This window comes from Parasteatoda tepidariorum, chromosome 6 (assembly GCF_982258835.1).
Source record: "Parasteatoda tepidariorum strain Cologne lab strain chromosome 6, Ptep-v5.0, whole genome shotgun sequence".
NCBI lineage: Eukaryota > Metazoa > Arthropoda > Arachnida > Araneae > Theridiidae > Parasteatoda > Parasteatoda tepidariorum.
Window position 1 is genome coordinate 101,011,716 of NC_141760.1, and position 19,030 is coordinate 101,030,745.

General features: G+C 31.2%; 1 protein-coding gene across 1 annotated transcript; it reads right to left on the reverse strand.

The window, feature by feature from the left end:
* Positions 1–1,573: 1,573 nt before the first annotated feature.
* LOC107449358 (uncharacterized) lies at positions 1,574–17,789 on the reverse strand. Its single transcript, XM_043051139.3, has 3 exons — positions 17,627–17,789; positions 8,937–9,574; positions 1,574–1,917 (listed from the first exon to the last, which is right to left on the reverse strand). Exons 1-2 carry the CDS (start codon positions 17,627–17,629, stop codon positions 8,963–8,965), a joined length of 615 nt encoding a protein of 204 aa, XP_042907073.1. The 5' UTR covers positions 17,630–17,789; the 3' UTR covers positions 1,574–1,917; positions 8,937–8,962.
* Positions 17,790–19,030: the final 1,241 nt, after the last annotated feature.

Below are 19,030 nucleotides of genomic sequence, written 5' to 3' on the forward strand. Positions count from 1 at the left end.
AAGATTCAAGTATTTATGCAGCTGTTAACATGGTAAACAATAGTTTTGAAAATATGTTGAATACAGTAGTCATGAAATTAAGAAAAATTGGTTGAATGTTTCGATTAAACTTCATTTTAATACTAAAAAAATTATTTTTTCTATACATACAGCATTAAAGTATGTAGTCTTAAGTTTAATTTGCACAAAGAAAGAAGTCTATATGTGAAAAATTGTTCGAGTAATTACAAATTTACAAAAAAAATTGGATTTCGGGTAGCCCCGCTCACATGAATGTCGGGTATCAACGACCAATTTTATTTCGTCGATAAATGTACGGTTGCAAAAGATTATTATTTTATTGCTTCAAATTTGAATGTTATATGCATTTTTAACAACAAATATTGTTGTTATTAAATGATTGAATTCACTAAAAGTATATAAATATGTAATAAATAAAATAATTTTGTGATAAAAATGATAAACGAGGTTTACCTATTGTCAATACATTGGTCATTTTCATTTACACCTTTTTGTGACTGGGCGGGGTTACCCGACACATTTTGAAAAGAGATGAAAAACATGTTTTTTTTTTTAATTTTTATTTTTTTAAGTTAAACTATTCTTTTTTTGGTTTATTCTTTTTGCATTATTTAATTAGATGATAAAACAATAGAAACATACAAAAATATTGATTATTACTCATTATTATACAGAAATATAAACAATACTCCATAAGTGGGCGGGGCTACCCGACTCCCCCCTACAGGGTGATTCCATTGTACATTTTCCGTAAACATATTTCTTCTAATTATAATTATTTCTAAAATTCTTCTAATTATAAGAATTATAATTATTCTTATAGTTAATATTATTTCTTCTAAGAACGTGTGCTGTCTTGATTGTTTCGACATTTTTCCGGGTGAAAACTGACAATTAGAAATGAGGTAAAGCTATCAAAATAAAATATAAGCTACTTTCCAAAACATTTAGTTTTTGTCACTCTTTCTGACGCAAAAATACCAGTCTAAAATTTTAGGTACTTTCTTGAAATTTGAATTCATAGTTATTCTGATTGAACTAAATACGCAATATTCTTTGCAGAAATGTGCAACTAATCGAATGCAATGCATTGAACACGCATTACATATCGTAATATCTGATACGATAACCTTATAAAGCAATAAATTGTTATTATTTAATGTGTTATTTATTATTTAATATGTTATTTATTATTTAATATGTTATTTATTATTTAATATGTTATTTATTATTTAATATGTTAATTGTTATTGTTTAATATGATACCATAAATTTAAACTTTAAATTTAAACCCTCAAATAGTTTAACGTAGTTAACATAATAAAAGTAGAAAAAAAATTTCAATTGCGTCGTGTGTTCGTGAAGTTTTCAATTTTATTACTTCCTTTGCAATCGCAAGAAAGTTGTTATAATTTAGTAAAGTGCACAGAAAGATGCAATATCTGAATAATTTTTAATCTGACTGTTGATTTTTAACCTATTAATGTACGAATGAAATTTTAAGTTATGAAATCAAGCACAAAAACAAATTTAGAGAAAAAAAACACTCTAGTGCGCTAAAATTATTTATTATGAACAATGTATTGTTTTACAAGGTACAGTGCATCTGTATCAGCTTCTTTCAATATAATTTCAATGATTACTATAGTGCAGTGTGGATGCAATACAGGATACTTGTCGAACTTTTCCTTAGGCACATTATTTATAATATTGTGAATTATCACCATTCACCCTTTGAAATAAAATTGTAATAAGTGAATTAAAAGAAGGAAAAAGTGATTTCCACACATTATAAATCAAATTGACATTTTCATTTATTCCTTCAGTGTACATATTGCTCCGAAAAGAATGGTGTTTCTTGTAATATATTTTCTCACGTGCTCGGGAACTGAAAACCTGAAAAATAAAACAGAACATTTAAAATTAATTCATGTAGTGAGCAAGATTAAAAAGCAGGAATATTTTTATAATGATAATATATGTATATGCAGTCGAACCCCGCTATAGTGAACTTGGTTTATAGTGGGCCCCCGGATATAGTGAACGAAATGTTCGCTCCCGTGCCTTGCTATACACGTATGATATTAATTTGCTTGTATATTGTGAACCGAAAGAAGAGAGGAAATTGAACTTTTTTCTGTCTTCGACTGATTCATTTTCTTCATTTTTTAGTAATTTTGAATTTCTAAATTTATATAGAAATTTCTACATAAAATGCATGTGCCGATTTTTAAAACTATCTATTGAGTAGAATATAGCCATAAGCATTTTTTTTCTTGTTTGCTTCTTCTATCTCAGTTACCCATCCCTAAATAAAGGTCATCCCTAAATTTGTCTGCACGCAGTATGCAAGACGAAGAGTAATGAAAAATAAAAGTTAATACATTTCTTTTTGTTGCTACGTGTTATTTTTCATTCATTTTCATATTTCCTTTTATTGGTAATTTATTTAAATAATGTGTATTGAAAAGGGGAAGTTTGAAACCATTAGTTAAAAATTGTTTGCAGTGCGGATATCGTGAACTCCCGGTTATAGTGCACCGAAATTTCGGTCTCTTGAAGGTTCAATATAGCGGGGTTTGACTGTGTATATATATATATATATATATATATATATATATATATATATAATAAATAAAAATAGTAAATAAATAAATGCAAGAAAACACAAAGAAAGTTAAGAAAAACAATAAGTTTCATTTATTGCGCTTAAGCTGCAAGTAAACATAACTCATTAGATAAGTTCAAAATGAAGAATAAAACAAAGAAAAATTATAGACATAAGAAGAAGAAAAAAAGGGGGGGAATAATAAGTTTTTAAAAAAAAGGGGGGAAATAATAAGTTTTTTTCCGGTTTTTTAAATAAAATGTCATCCTTTTCTTCTTCTTTTTTTTATGTAAACTGTTGTTTGTTATTTTTTTACTTATTATTCCCCCCTCTATTTTTTCTTCTTATGTCTATAATTTTTCTTTGTTTTATTCTTCATTTTGAATATATATATATATATATATATATATATATATATATATATATATATATATATATATATATATATATATATATATATATATATATATATATATATATATATATATATATATATATATATATATATATATATATATATATATATATATATATATATATATATATATATATATATATATAACGTCGTTGTCGAGTGGAGGGATTAAAAGATTAAAACTGGTCTTAGGCAGGGAAGGAGGGTACAAAACTTATGTATTAATTATTAGACAGAAAACGTTTATCAAAAAGCTCACGAAATGTTGTGCTTCTCAATATAAGCTAGGGAAAATCTTGCAAAGTAAATTCGTAAAATGTTTCATTTTAGGGAATAAAGGAAATCTTAGAAATTGTAATTGGTTTATCAAATAGGTCGCGCGATTCCCACAAAGAGCAAAGGGAAAAATGTCTTTAAATTAATGCATGCTTGAGCCAAAAATAGATTAAAGGACAGGATATGAATTTAAAAGTGTGAGATAGTGTTTCGATTAGAATAATAAAATAAGGGAAAATGATTTACAGAAAAGGAATAACGTTAAAAGATTAATTGAAGCTTTTTATGTTTGCATAGATAGCTGAAATGTCAAATTATAGCGAAACACTTGGTACGAAAAGAAAGTTACTATACAAGACCTCAAGATTCGGTATTGGTTATAGCACAAAAAATAATAACTTATCGATTTAATGTAATGGATTAATCATTCAAATGAAAATAGCAGAAAAATTGTTCCGTTACCAATTGGGTACTTGCACTTTAAGAAGAAAAAGATCTCGGATACCCCACACATGTGGCCTATGACATCAGCGCCAGATGATAGTTATAAGCAAAATGGAGTGTTAAAGTTGAGATAAGTTGTTTTTCATAAGTTAGAATGTTAATTGACGTTAAATTAATTAAATACAGCGCCGTATCGCATGTCGAATTTTTTTAGAATTTAAATTAATACATATCCCATACCCTCCAACTGCTACGGAATTTCCGTAGTTTCAGAAATCTTCTTTTCTGACGGTAGCAAAATTAATGTCTTAATATTTAAAAAAAATTAATTTTAGCGTAACTTGTCCACTATTACTTATAAAAGTGTAGGCCATATGGCTAGATTCTTAAGTTCTGATAAAAGTTTTATGAGAGATCCATTTGCTTTAAAAATTTCTACTTTGGTTCGCTACCACTAGAAAGAATTATTTTCAAAATCCTCATAAGTTGGAGGGTATGCATATCACTAACATTAATTAAACACCATTGGCGTGAATGAGAGCAAGGCGATTTTTTACGGTTCTTATAAACGGTTAAAGGTCTGGTTTCTTAGGCCAAGCGCCTTACCTGGTCGTCAGCAAGACGCCATTGTCCCGCTGACGCCAACAAAATATTGGTTTGTTAGCTCAAGGCCTGGTTTCTTAGAACTAGCGTCTTATCTGGGCGTCAGCGGAGAGTTGACGTAGAGCTGACGCCAAAAAAATACTTTTTTGTTAGCTCAGCGTGAGCAGTCGGTCCAACGCAGACATTATCTCTCATTGCGCATGCGTTAATAACGTAAACAAATATTTATTTCGAATTTGTATTGATTTTGTTATTGTCGACCAGTGTTTTAGAGAACAAATAATGACTTTGTCCAAGAAAAAACACATTATAGCTGAGCTAAATGAAGAGTGCTATGTTTAATGAAGAAGCTATGTTTAATGTCAAAATCAAAATTTTGGCTGATTTCAATGTGCTGTTGGATGTTGTCCGCCATTGCTTCTGTGGTTAACGTCACGTTGTAATCCAACTGCAGTTGAGTTGGACGGCAATTGTAGTTCAAGATGAGCGTTCGATGACGCATACTATCAAACTCACAAATGGACCAATCAGAGGTTAGCGCTGATTTCCAGCTGACGGCGTCCTGTCCTAAGAAACCAGGCCTTAAGGGAAGCAAGACGTTTTCGATGTCGAGAAAGTGATTTTTTCAACCATATCGACAAGCCATTTTTTCTCAATATTAAATACATTTTAAAACTTTACATTTATGAAAACTACATATTAATATCATTCAATAACAACAAACAAGGAATTTAAAATATTTATAAATTTATTTTTTATAAATATTTGAAAATTTAATGCATATATAATTTTTTTTTAATCGGACATAGCTTTCGGTACGCTCAAAAAATTTTCTACATGAAAAATCAACAAAAATTTGGCATACACTCATGTAAATATGTTTGAAAAATCAGGTGAAATAGTTTGTTTCATAATATGTACAGAATATATTATATATAAGCAAATTAAATGTAGTATTTCTGAAATAAAATGCAAAAATTCGTTCACATTTTAAAAAACTTCCCCTGTATATCAAAATTATAATGAAAAAAATAAACTTTATATAGTTAATTAAATGTAAATAAGGTATATGTACAAGCATAGAAATTTTCATAACTTTACAATGATTTGTTTTTTGTACGAGCGTACCGAAAGTTATGTCTGGTAAAAAAAAATTATATTTACATTAAATTTTCAAATATTCATAAAAATTAAATTTTTTAAACATTTTAAATTCCTTTTTATTGTTATTGAATGATATTAATATGTAGTTGTCATAAATGTAAAGTTTTAAAATGTATTTAATATTAAGAAAAAATGGCTTGTCGATATGGTTGAAAAAATCATTTTTTCGACATCGAAAACGTCTTGCTTCCCAGTACTTTTACTCCATAAATTTTGCTTTTTAGTACGTAGCTTATTTTTTTTTTATTTCAATATGCATTTGTTAATTAAATTAATCAAGCATCGTTACCGTCAATAAGAATGTAACGGTATTTTAATTTACTCTCAAACGAATTCGTATCATTTCTCCCATAATTTTCCTTTTCAGTTCAAAACTTTCTTTTTCATTTCAATTGGGTATACTATAGCCTACGTCACAGATCGTGTTATTCCTACTAAATTTAACTAGTAAACAGCATTTTCTGCGAGCCTGATTTCTAGCAACAAGTAAAAGAATCAAACGAAGAGTCTTGTTATAAGTCGCTACTCGCCAGGTTGGAATTGTATTAGTCTAGTTCCTTTGGAAATAATTTATATTGCTGTTTTACCGAAGCTTATGAATTTAGTAAGCATATTTAAAACTCAGTTTATTAATTAAACTAAAAGGTAAATGTTATTCCTAGTAAGTGGAAGTAGTTGTGCTTTTTTCATATTATACCCAATTGGGTATACTATAGCCTACGTCACAGATCGTGTTATTCCTACTAAATTTAACTAGTAAACAGCATTTTCTGCGAGCCTGATTTCTAGCAACAAGTAAAAGAATCAAACGAAGAGTCTTGTTATAAGTCGCTACTCGCCAGGTTGGAATTGTATTAGTCTAGTTCCTTTGGAAATAATTTATATTGCTGTTTTACCGAAGCTTATGAATTTAGTAAGCATATTTAAAACTCAGTTTATTAATTAAACTAAAAGGTAAATGTTATTCCTAGTAAGTGGAAGTAGTTGTGCTTTTTTCATATTATACCCAATTGGGTATACTATAGCCTACGTCACAGATCGTGTTATTCCTACTAAATTTAACTAGTAAACAGCATTTTCTGCGAGCCTGATTTCTAGCAACAAGTAAAAGAATCAAACGAAGAGTCTTGTTATAAGTCGCTACTCGCCAGGTTGGAATTGTATTAGTCTAGTTCCTTTGGAAATAATTTATATTGCTGTTTTACCGAAGCTTATGAATTTAGTAAGCATATTTAAAACTCAGTTTATTAATTAAACTAAAAGGTAAATGTTATTCCTAGTAAGTGGAAGTAGTTGTGCTTTTTTCATATTATACCCAATTGGGTATACTATAGCCTACGTCACAGATCGTGTTATTCCTACTAAATTTAACTAGTAAACAGCATTTTCTGCGAGCCTGATTTCTAGCAACAAGTAAAAGAATCAAACGAAGAGTCTTGTTATAAGTCGCTACTCGCCAGGTTGGAATTGTATTAGTCTAGTTCCTTTGGAAATAATTTATATTGCTGTTTTACCGAAGCTTATGAATTTAGTAAGCATATTTAAAACTCAGTTTATTAATTAAACTAAAAGGTAAATGTTATTCCTAGTAAGTGGAAGTAGTTGTGCTTTTTTCATATTATACCCAATTGGGTATACTATAGCCTACGTCACAGATCGTGTTATTCCTACTAAATTTAACTAGTAAACAGCATTTTCTGCGAGCCTGATTTCTAGCAACAAGTAAAAGAATCAAACGAAGAGTCTTGTTATAAGTCGCTACTCGCCAGGTTGGAATTGTATTAGTCTAGTTCCTTTGGAAATAATTTATATTGCTGTTTTACCGAAGCTTATGAATTTAGTAAGCATATTTAAAACTCAGTTTATTAATTAAACTAAAAGGTAAATGTTATTCCTAGTAAGTGGAAGTAGTTGTGCTTTTTTCATATTATACCCAATTGGGTATACTATAGCCTACGTCACAGATCGTGTTATTCCTACTAAATTTAACTAGTAAACAGCATTTTCTGCGAGCCTGATTTCTAGCAACAAGTAAAAGAATCAAACGAAGAGTCTTGTTATAAGTCGCTACTCGCCAGGTTGGAATTGTATTAGTCTAGTTCCTTTGGAAATAATTTATATTGCTGTTTTACCGAAGCTTATGAATTTAGTAAGCATATTTAAAACTCAGTTTATTAATTAAACTAAAAGGTAAATGTTATTCCTAGTAAGTGGAAGTAGTTGTGCTTTTTTCATATTATACCCAATTGGGTATACTATAGCCTACGTCACAGATCGTGTTATTCCTACTAAATTTAACTAGTAAACAGCATTTTCTGCGAACCTGATTTCTAGCAACAAGTAAAAGCATCAAACGAAGTGTCTTGTCATAAGTCGCTACTCGCCAGGTTGGAATTGTATTAGTCTAGTTCCTTTGGAAATAATTTATATTGCTGTTTTACCGAAGCTTATGAATTTAGTAAGCATATTTAAAACTCAGTTTATTAATTAAACTAAAAGGTAAATGTTATTCCTAGTAAGTGGAAGTAGTTGTGCTTTTTTCATATTATACCCAATTACCGCTGATTTTAAATTATTTATTTTCATAGAAACACGCTTTAAAGGAATGACTTTAAACAAAATAAACACGTGGCTCCAAAAAACTTTAGAAATATAAATCTGATAATGTTGTCTTCCCATGCTCTCACGTTAAATGTCCTCGTTAAATTTATCTGACATAGCGAGAGAAAAAAACTAAATATTAAAGTACATGCAAAAAACTCTTTTTTCAATCAAATTGAGCTATAAGCTAGCTTATATGACTAATGTTATCTTTTAAATATTTGCAAAGATAAAATCGTCTGTAAGACAAAATCGCTTATTCTAATTGCAAAGATAAAATCGCTTATTCCGCTCGTAGTAAAAGGTTCCGATGTCGACTGTGACCTTCCCCGAAGGATCAGATCTCAAATTTCATTACTCTTAGAGGAATGGTTTAGGAGTTTATAAAGGACAAACGGATATTCATTTAAAGTGTAAATTTCAACAACCACTACTTGCAGCATACTGAATTTTATATTTAAATACTGTTAATTATGAATATAACCGATTCTGAAAAAAAATATATGACATATAGATTTAAAATTCTTTAAAATAAAAAGAGAATTTTTTTTTAATTTTGATGTAAAGTATTTTATGAAATTGCTTGTATGAAATATAATTTGTTTAATTTTAAGCTATTTACTATTATTATTTTTGCTAAAAAAATTCCCTACGCCATTTTTAACTTCTTCCATTTTGTTTCTACTATTTTATCCAGTGTCTTGAAAGAAATAGGTTTCTTCAGGACAAAACAGCGGTTGCAAACACGATTACGATTAAAATACAAATACGATTAAAAAACAAAAATTGTAAAAAGCTACTTACATTTCACAACATCAGAGTACTGCCCATTACAGCTTCTTAAATATTCCAAACCCTTTTTCAAAATCAAAAGTTTTTTCCTCCGCACCTATGATCTTTCTAACACTTTCGAATATTTTTTCGAGACCTATACCTTTAAAAAGTCCTAAGGAGATGGCTTCTTGGAAGGCTATCTCCTTCCCAACAAGTCCCAATTCTTTGGCGATCTGGAATCTTCTCTGTAACTCTCTCGCCACAAAAAGACCATAGTATCCATACAACCTGTACAGTTCGTACAGTAAAGCTTGCTCAAAAGAGATTTTCTTACCAAGTCCAAAAATTTTTTCGTATAGGTACCAAGGGTAAGGAGATTTCTCCCAGCCTACACTTTTCTCAAGTCCAATTTTACTGAATTCTTTTTCGAGTTCTGTTTTTCCCACACTGAAGTCGAATCCTTTCTCAAATGATATATCTTTTTCGGCAAAAGGCCAACTTTTGTCCAATTCTAGAGCTTTGGCTACTTTTTCGATGTCCACTTCCTTGGCTTCCGATTCCAAAAGGGGAAATGAAAAGGGCGGAACACTCTCGAGTGATGAAAAGTCTAGTGGTGAAAATGAAGCAGCAAGGGAAGAGGCCGAAGCCAACACACTTAACAGAAAAATCTGAAAAGAGACATATTCAAAAATTGTTTTTAAATTTTGTTTTTATATTGAATTATAAAAATTATTATAACAAATTGAATAGACAAAAATTATATTTTAAATTTTAATTGGCAAAATGGGTCTCGGTTTGGATTTGATGGCGCCCGCACTTTTCAGCTGTGTTCAAGAATAATAATAAACAGTGCGCATGCGTCGTCATTGCATGCGTTGCCATGGCGACGGCTGCTGTTTTTCTTCTTCTTTTCACTAGCAGGCATTTTTAATGTATTTACATAATAATAATTTAAAGTATTTTTATATTCTTTTTCTTATTAACGTATAATTACTGGCTTAACGGTGATTTTAATATAAATATGAATGCTGATGAAGGAAAAGTATTTCGTTACGTCTTGAAACTCGTACTTAGGTGGGATATGAAAATCAATCAGACTACAAACATCAATGGAGGCAGTTTTTGTTGTGGCGTTTTAGTGTTGTGGAGATAATCCGGAAAGAAAAATCATTTGACCAATGGGCAACCAGTGATCGTAATAAGGCGATCACGGGAAAAATATACTTGAGGGTGCCCCTTGGCGAAATTGGCGACTTATGTATCGTGCTATTCCTGTTTGCGCGGAACACCGTGGTAACAGGAATGGCAGCCAAAACATTATGATATTTCAATAAAACATTTTAAAATTTCAACAAAACATCGGCCAAAACTTGCAATGAACCCAATATAAGCAAAATTAATAAATCCAATATAAAGGATTTTGAATCGAACAAACATTAATGGAGTAGGCGCAGAAAGAAAAAGAAAAGAACAACTTCTTCATTAAGCTTTAATATTCTCAGATTTAGGTGCACAGAATTCTCTAATGGCAGTTAGATACTAATACTATACTAATAGATACTATAGTGTAAATTTATCATGAGTAGAATCTGCGTACCTCCATCGTCACATAAATTCGACGAAATACGAATCGAAAATGGCGTCTGTAATACCGAACTAGCGGTGACATTTTTTTCTTAAATCCCTTTTCATGACTGCCCACATACCTTCGATCTTATTGACCAAATTCAAAAGTACAAACGGAACTCTGAAATTACATATACCGTTGAACATTTAAAAATAACACTAAAATCTAACCCAATCAGAATCACGATTGGGTTTCAACATCGCCCAGCTTGGCGATCAGCCGCCATCACAACATGGCGAGAATCAAGGGGCACCCTCAAATATAGTCTTCCCGCCCCGATTTATTTGATTTACTGACTTTTATTCATCAAAGAGCAAAAATCATTTTCTTCGAGCTTGTTTTAGGGAAGGGTAAAGTTGGCATAACGACCAAAATATTTGTTTTTCGAGATAAGTAAATAATGATAAATAGTTAATAATTAAGTGTAATAAGAGCTTAATTTTCTCTTTTCGAAAACCAGTCAATGAAATAGTTTCACTAGCAGTTTATTCTCTGAAATGAGATTTTTAGTTGTGATTTGTGTCAGAGAAGAGACAGAAATCGGTGGTAAAAATAAAAAGAAATATTACTGACTACCTCATCTTATTAATTATTACGATGTAAGATTATTTAATTGCCTGGAAAAATACTTTAAACATCCCAGAAAAACAATAAATGATTTTAATACAGTCAAACCCCGCTATAGTGAGTCTGGTTTATAGTGAACTCCCGGATATAGTGAACGAAATGTTCGCTCCTGTCCCTTGCTACACACGTACAATGTTATTTTTTGTGGATATAGTGAACCAAAAAAGAGAGGTAGTTATATATTATGAACTTTTATCTATCTTCGACTGATTTATTTTCTTCATTTTTTTGTAATAGTTTTGAAATTTTCATAAAAAAATGCATATACTAATTTTTAACTATAGCATGGAATGTAGAAATAAGCATTTTTTCTTGTTTGCTTCATTATTGAATTGGTTCAGCATTGAAAGAAGCCGCAATCTTCCAGTATCTAGACAAATGCTTCAAGTCAAAACCGATAAATTTGCTAAGCAGTTTGGTGAGACTAATTTTAAGTGTTCTAATAGCTGGTTAGACAGGTTGAAAAAGCGGAATAACATAAATTGAGGGAAAATTATCGGAGAGTCGGGAAGTGTTTCTCATATCTGATGTTGAGGATTGCTCATCAGCTAAAGATTACTAATTCATTTCGCACACAAGTCGAAGAGTAATAAAAAATATAAGTTAATTCATTTTTGTTACTACGTATTATTTTTCAGTCATTTCTTCATTTCATTTTATTTGTCATTTATTTAAATAATATTGTGTAATAAAAGAGGGGGAGTTTGGAAACATCAGTTAGAATTGTTTGCGGAACGGATACAGTGAAGTCCCGGTTATAGCGAACCGAAACTTCGGTTCCTTGAAGGTTCACTATAGCGGGGTTTGACTGTACTTTAATACAGTTACTTCTATATCCTAACGTGAGTTTTGAGTAAGTCAATGTTTTTCATTCTTTTCATGTCTAAGCTTGTTTGCTCAGATGGACTAGAAGCCCGTTTTAAACTTTAAAAAAACAAGAGCACAAAATGTTTTGCGTGAAGATTCTATAGAAAATAACTGGAACCGTTGCCTGTTTAGATTACCCGAAATTCAGATCATCGGAAATTCTGATTGCAATCGAAATTCTGATTGATTTCGTTAACTAAATCAGAGGTAAATAGTTATGTGATCACACCGTGGTACACCCACATAACTTAAGGGGATTCGTTGGATTTCTATAAACCTCCATACATTGTCTTTCTTCTTATTAATCGAGAGAAGCACTTATTTATTTTTGCAAAAACTCCTTTCATTCATAATTTTTAGTTCGTTTTTGCGGAGTTAGAAGTAAATCAAGAGTTAGGGACCGTTCAAATATAAAGTAAGCAACTCGGCACCCAACCTTGTGATTTGCTCATTTTTACTGTTAAGGGGGAGAAATATTATGATAAATGCCGATAATATCATCTTAGTTTCAAGGCTTTTTTAAAAGCAAAAATTTGAAAAGAAAAATACAAATATTGAATGACAAATTTAAAAAATTTAAATTTGAAAAAAAAAAAAATTGGAGTTGGATACTTGCATTTCAAGAAGAAGAAGATCACAGATATCTACACATATAAATCCTATGACGTCAGCGCTAGCTGATCGTTTATAAGTAAATTCGCGTGTTAAAGTTTGAGCTAAGTTTCTCCTCATAAGTAAATTAACATGAAGTTTATTAATTACAGAACCTTGGGCCGGGATAGCCTGGTCGGTAGGGCGCTGGGCCCATATCCAAGAGGTCGTGGGTTCGATCCTCGCCGGCCGAAGACTCCCCGTGTAGTAAATGGTGACTGATGCACATTAAATCTGTCGAGTCTCAAAGTCCTCCATGTTCCCACAACAAATCAATACCTCTGGGGGTACTGATCCAGGAGTTTCCTTGTCTTCTGGATTGGTTCAAAATTACAAGGCTACGGAGTTGAACGTAAGTAATCGTAAACCCATAAAATTGGGTCGGCTGTTCAACGACGGTTATAAAATAAAATAAAAAATTACAGAACCTTTGAGCCGCGATGACTTAGAGGATACAGCGACCTCAATGCTGACGTGAAATATCCTCAGTGGTAGATGGATCATGGCTTAGAGCAACACCTCCTAGAAAAGAGTAGGCCTCTGCACGGGTTACCATAAATATCCTTTAGTAGTCCAAACGTAATGACATATTTCGTATTTTCAACCACTGCGCAGCTTAGTACCCCGAACGTAATGACATCTTTCTTATTTTTCATCAACTGCGCAGTTAACTTCGTCACATCGGACTACTAATTTGATCCGTGCTGAGGCCTTCATACTTCTAGGAGGTGTTGCTTAGAGTCCCCTTGCAGTCAGGCTAACCATGGGTGGTTCTCGTGGTCTTCCTCTCCATGTAACGCAAATGCTGGTTAGCACCATCAAAAAGTCCTCCACGAAGGCAAATTTCTCCCAAAACTCAATCCAGGAGTTCTCTTGTCTTCTGGATTGGGTTCAAAATTACAACGGTACGGATTTGAACACTAGTAGTCGTTAACCCGTAAAATTGGGTCGGCTGTTCAACGACGGTTGTAAAATAAAATTACAGATCCGCATCGCACATCGAATTTATTGAAATATAATTCGTATTTGTGTACGTTTTTTGCTTAATTTAGATTTATTATTTGCTTATGCATTTTATTATAATCATGATATATTTTTGTTTTGTGTACATGGCAACTTCTGTGCATAATTAGTTTGTTTATGTCCTACATGGCTTCATGCCCGTCTTTGTGTTAAATAAGAAGTATTTAATGAAAGACCTGAAATCTTTATGAAAGAATCCTTGCGTAAGAATATAGAAAATGTGTCACTTAAGAAAATTGATACTTGACGGGCTTGTCTTACTCGAAATAGAATGGGAAAAAAACAGTTGATGGTAATGTAAACAAATTCCACTCTTCAACAACCAATCAGGATCGAGAGACCCACACTACGTCAGTTGCAGGTATCCCATTCTTGACCCATATATTTTATTTTATAATCCAATGTTTGGGTTTACGACTACTAATAATCAACTACGTAGCCTTGTAATTTTGAAACAAATCCATAAGACAAGGGTACGTCTGGATCAAGTATCGGGGGAAATTTGCCTTCGCATTAGAACTAACCCGCATTTGCGTTACATGGAGTGGACGACCACGAGAACTTCCCAAGGTAATCCTGACGGCAAGGGGACTCTAACCCATGATCCGTCTACCATTGAGGATATTTCACGTCAGCACTGTGGTCGGTGCAAGCAGTATGCGGAATTCGTATCTAATGGGATTTGAACCCGGTTTGCATCGTTGGAAGGCAAACGCTCTATCCTCTGAGCTTTAGCGGCTCTCTTGTCCGCTGTCGAAAATCACCTAAAATTCTGCGCGAAACTTTATCACATAAAAAGAATCATTTATTTTGTTTAATGCAAAATTATGGATTTTAATATGAATTGGGTTACCGAAGTCAAAATTAAAGTGTTGCAACTTGTTTGCGTAAGCATGAGACATTTGCTTATTTTTGTAGAGTCAATAATTGCAACTGTAATATCTGACTTCAGCCTTTCGTTAGGAATAGAAGCCGTTTCAAAGCATTTGAAAAAAAAAACCCATTGAATATATGGGTCACTAAAAGAGCCGTTTTAAATGCGCAGTTTTATGACCTATTCATATTTTATGAGGAAAAGCACCGTTTAAAATAATTTTTTTAAGAAAATAAGAGGGATCAATTTTTAAATATATTTTATTCAATCAAAACTTCTACTGAATGTCAATCCCAATCACTTTTGAAATAACATGAAAAATATTTTTCTCAGAAAATAAGCAATGAATTTATATATTTTTGTTTTAGAACATTGAAATACACACTGTAACATCACGAATACGCCCAGAAGTATATAGTGACAGCAAATTTTTTTTTTCAAGTCACTGTGACAATCCTACTAAGGATACAAATTTTTTTTAATTATAACGAGTTAAAAATGAATTATTACGATTATTAATAATTATTACGACTTTCTTTATAGCGACTTATTTTTTAGGCCCATGCATTTTTTCTGCTATTTAAGTGAGCAATGTTTTATGAAAATGGTTTAAATGTGGAAAAAAAATTTTTTTTTTTTGTTAAATAATGAAAATAAAATTCATAATATCAATACAAAACAAAACAACAAGAAAAGCAAACATTTCCATCTAACAATTTTTCAGAGTTTCTATTATTTATCTGTTGTAAAACATTGTCTAACGATTTTAATCAAGCTGCATAGAAATATTCTACATTTTTTAAAGGTAATGTGACAATGCTGTTTCCTATTACTTATTTAAAAAAATATTTAAAATAAGTATGCTATTATTTCATTCAAGTTGTTCGCAACAATTTCTGTCCATCTATTCAAAAACATTGACCGTTTTTTTTGAAAATCAAAATTATCATAAACTACCTAACCCTTTGACGCAGAATTTGTATTAAACATATTTTTCATACTTTTTTGTTTCGTTATTTTACATTAATTTAGGTCAAAAGAGAAAAATATCAAATTTAGCATTTCAACAATTTACGGTTATGAAATAGAGCGCGAAACACCGGTGTCTTTTTCTGCGTTAAAGGTGAAATCTTCATCCCAAACATGGCTCACTTCCAAACGATGATTTTTCAAATTTGCAGTTATTTAAGAGAAGCAGTTATTTATCATTAAAATTTCTTTAATTTACCAAATTTATTATTGATAATGTATTGAACATGAATGGAAAAAAAATCAAATTACATTTTTGGGATTTTAAGCATTTTTGTACGCACAAAACTTAGATAATTTAACGGATTTTTTAGTAACTATTAGAATGTTTTGCATAATTAAAAAATACTTAAATATATTTCTGCTTATACAGTCAAATCCCTCTATAGTGAACCTTTAAAGGAACTGAAATTTCAGTTCACTATAACCGGGAGTTCACTATATCCGTATTGCAAACAATTTTAACTAATTTTTCCGAGCTGCTCCCTTTTATTACATACTAGCCGCATAAGGCGGCCAGCTGTCCGCCACGCTAAAGGTTTTCACAAATAAAGTTTTTTAAAACATAGCAGGAAATCTGAAGATTAGTGGACAATTAAAGTGTTCCTGTCCTGCAATTTTTTCTAAAATTCCTATTTTATATATTATATAGCTACAACGCTTAAGAAAAAAAAACTAAAATGCTAAATACATGAAAAGAACACGAAAACGAATTAATTTTTTAGGGTATCAATTTCTATATAATTTTTTATGGTATCAATTTCTAATTCTATATCGCTACAAAAATTATCGTCTTCGCTTAAGGAAAAAAAATAGAGCGTGGAAAGAAGAAGAAAAACTTATTATAACAATTATGAACAGCGATAAATATATCAAAGCGTAGCGTTCTATTTACGTATCTAATATGTTGCCACATTTTTAGTACAAAAGTTAAAGTTTTATCCACTTTGATAAATGTAAACTAATGCGAACCTTACAATTAAATTATTAATTCCTTCTTATATTATTGGTTTAAGTTGTGGAAAATTAATATTTCAATTGTAAGGTTCGCAATAGCAAACATTTATAAGAGTGGAGAAAAGTATATGCATTTTTAAATAGTTTTTTGAATATGGCTCTTTGAAGACGAAAAAGCATAGATTTTCTTACGAAATGACTGATAACTAAAAAACTAATCCAAATTTTTGAAAAGGGAAAAAAATACTTCTTCATTATGTCAAAACACAATTATGTGCCGAGTTTCGTGCCTGGGCGAGGCTTCTGGGGCGATATATTCTGATTACAGACACACAGCTGCGTTTATTATTATGTATAGATTATTTAAATGAATTACCAATGAAAATAAATACAAAAATGATTAGAAAAACAGTATGAAATAACATAAAATGTGTCATCTTTTATTTTTTATTACTCTTCGTATTGCGCACAAAAAATTTAGGCATGGGAAACTGAGATAGAGGAAGCAAACAAGAAAAAATGCTTATGGCTACATTGCACTCAATAGATGGCTTTAAAAATCGGTACATGTATTTTATGTGGACATTTCGAAATTACCAAAAAATGAAGAAGAAAAAATCAATCGAAGACTTCAAAAAGTTCATAATATCCAAATTCCTCTTTTATTTCGGTTCACTGTATCCACACAAAAATAATGTGTACAGCAAGGCGCGGAACCGAACATTTCGTTCACTATACCCGGGAGTTCACTATAAACCATGTTCACTATTACGGGGTTCGACTGTAATTAGAACATCAAAAAAAATATCTATAAAAACAATCTGGTCAAGGAAAAATTTCTCGAAAAACACAATATATGCGAGTTTATCCAAACCTTATTTCAAATCCTCAAAATATTGTTTCTAATAATGCGAAAAAAATATAATACTAAAGTTAATTCAAACTGTTTTTATCAATTTGAAGAACTAATCGAGAAACAATAGAATCTGTTGAAAATATATATATACATAGTATATATATATGTTTATTTTACCCCCAAATGAAGTGTAGAAAAGTTGTACTTACCATGGTTGTTAATGCTAATAAACCGCAGATGGGTGTAAGTTACTTATATATCTGCCACAAAACTCTCAATTTTGTCGAAATAACGCAAAGAAAATCAAATTATTTTCGAAACACTCGCTTTACCTGATTTTAGTTGTTTACTACACGCATGAACGCAAAATGTGATTAAAGGTCACGTCTTTCTTCTATTGCACCCTTTTCGTCAGTCTGCAATCAATAGTTATTTTGATATTTGAAAAAAGGGTGAGAAACAAATTTTAAACACTCTCGATGGTGTAAGAGGGCAATTTATTCTAGTTTTGCTTTCGTTAACACTATGTTATTTTTGCTCCCATTGAATTGAATTTATTATTTTTTTTTACAACGAGAAGAGTTCTATGAATAAATCCTTCAAGGTCGGTGCCTCTATTAATCCTAATAAACATAAATATTTCCTAAATATGCACATTTCATTTAACCATACCCAATTATTTAGAAGAAAAAAAAGACAAAAAATTAGCGTAACTAAAACAAAACATAACGTGCAAATTTTAAGTTGAAATTTAAATTTTTTGTGTGTGTACGAAACATTTAATTTAAAATCAGTTTACTATCCCGAGTTATTTCGGGCAAATGAAAAAAGGTTAAATATTAGTCTTTGTATGATAGTTCTTAAAACAAGGGACAATACAAAATGATACTTTTCAAACGTCAGTGAAGGAATACGCCATTTTTTGCTTACTCTTATTGCTATGTAAATTCAACTACCATCGTATATACCAGGGATGGGCAAACTACGGCCCGCCGGAAGATTATATCCGGCCCGCGGACCGAATTTTAACTTTTTACTTTCTTTTTTTTGTTCTACAAAACATAGATTAATTAAAATAGTTAGCATTAACAGCTTCAATTGATAAAATGTTGAAAGCAAAAGTTCCTTATAGAATAGCCGTAGATTAGCTCCAACTAGTATTTGTCTTTCTCGAGGAGCAGACATATGCAGTGGCGTAGCTACCAAGGGGCTAGGCGGGGCAGTGCCCCGGGGCCCTCAAGCTCTGGGGGCCCTCGAATCCTTACCAGAAATCTCGATCGAATTGAACTTTTGGAAATTTCTCCGATTTTCAAAATAAATATGACAGGTTGCAACCCCACTTTAATCATGACAACTCAGTTGAGAGAAATTCAAAAGTTATGCCTAGGGAATTCCCCTAAATTCTTTCTGTAGGTTGGCAATGTTGTCAATTTTACGGATAGTGATATGTGCGTTTTATTATTCATCGATGTGCGTTTTATTGTGAATTCGAATTAAGATTTTTTTTTTCGAGAACGGTTAAAAAATTAATGCTGTATCAGGAGTAAGTAAGCTAATGTCAATAAACTTTTTTGTACTGGTCAATATAGTGGTTCAATTTTATTTGATTTTAC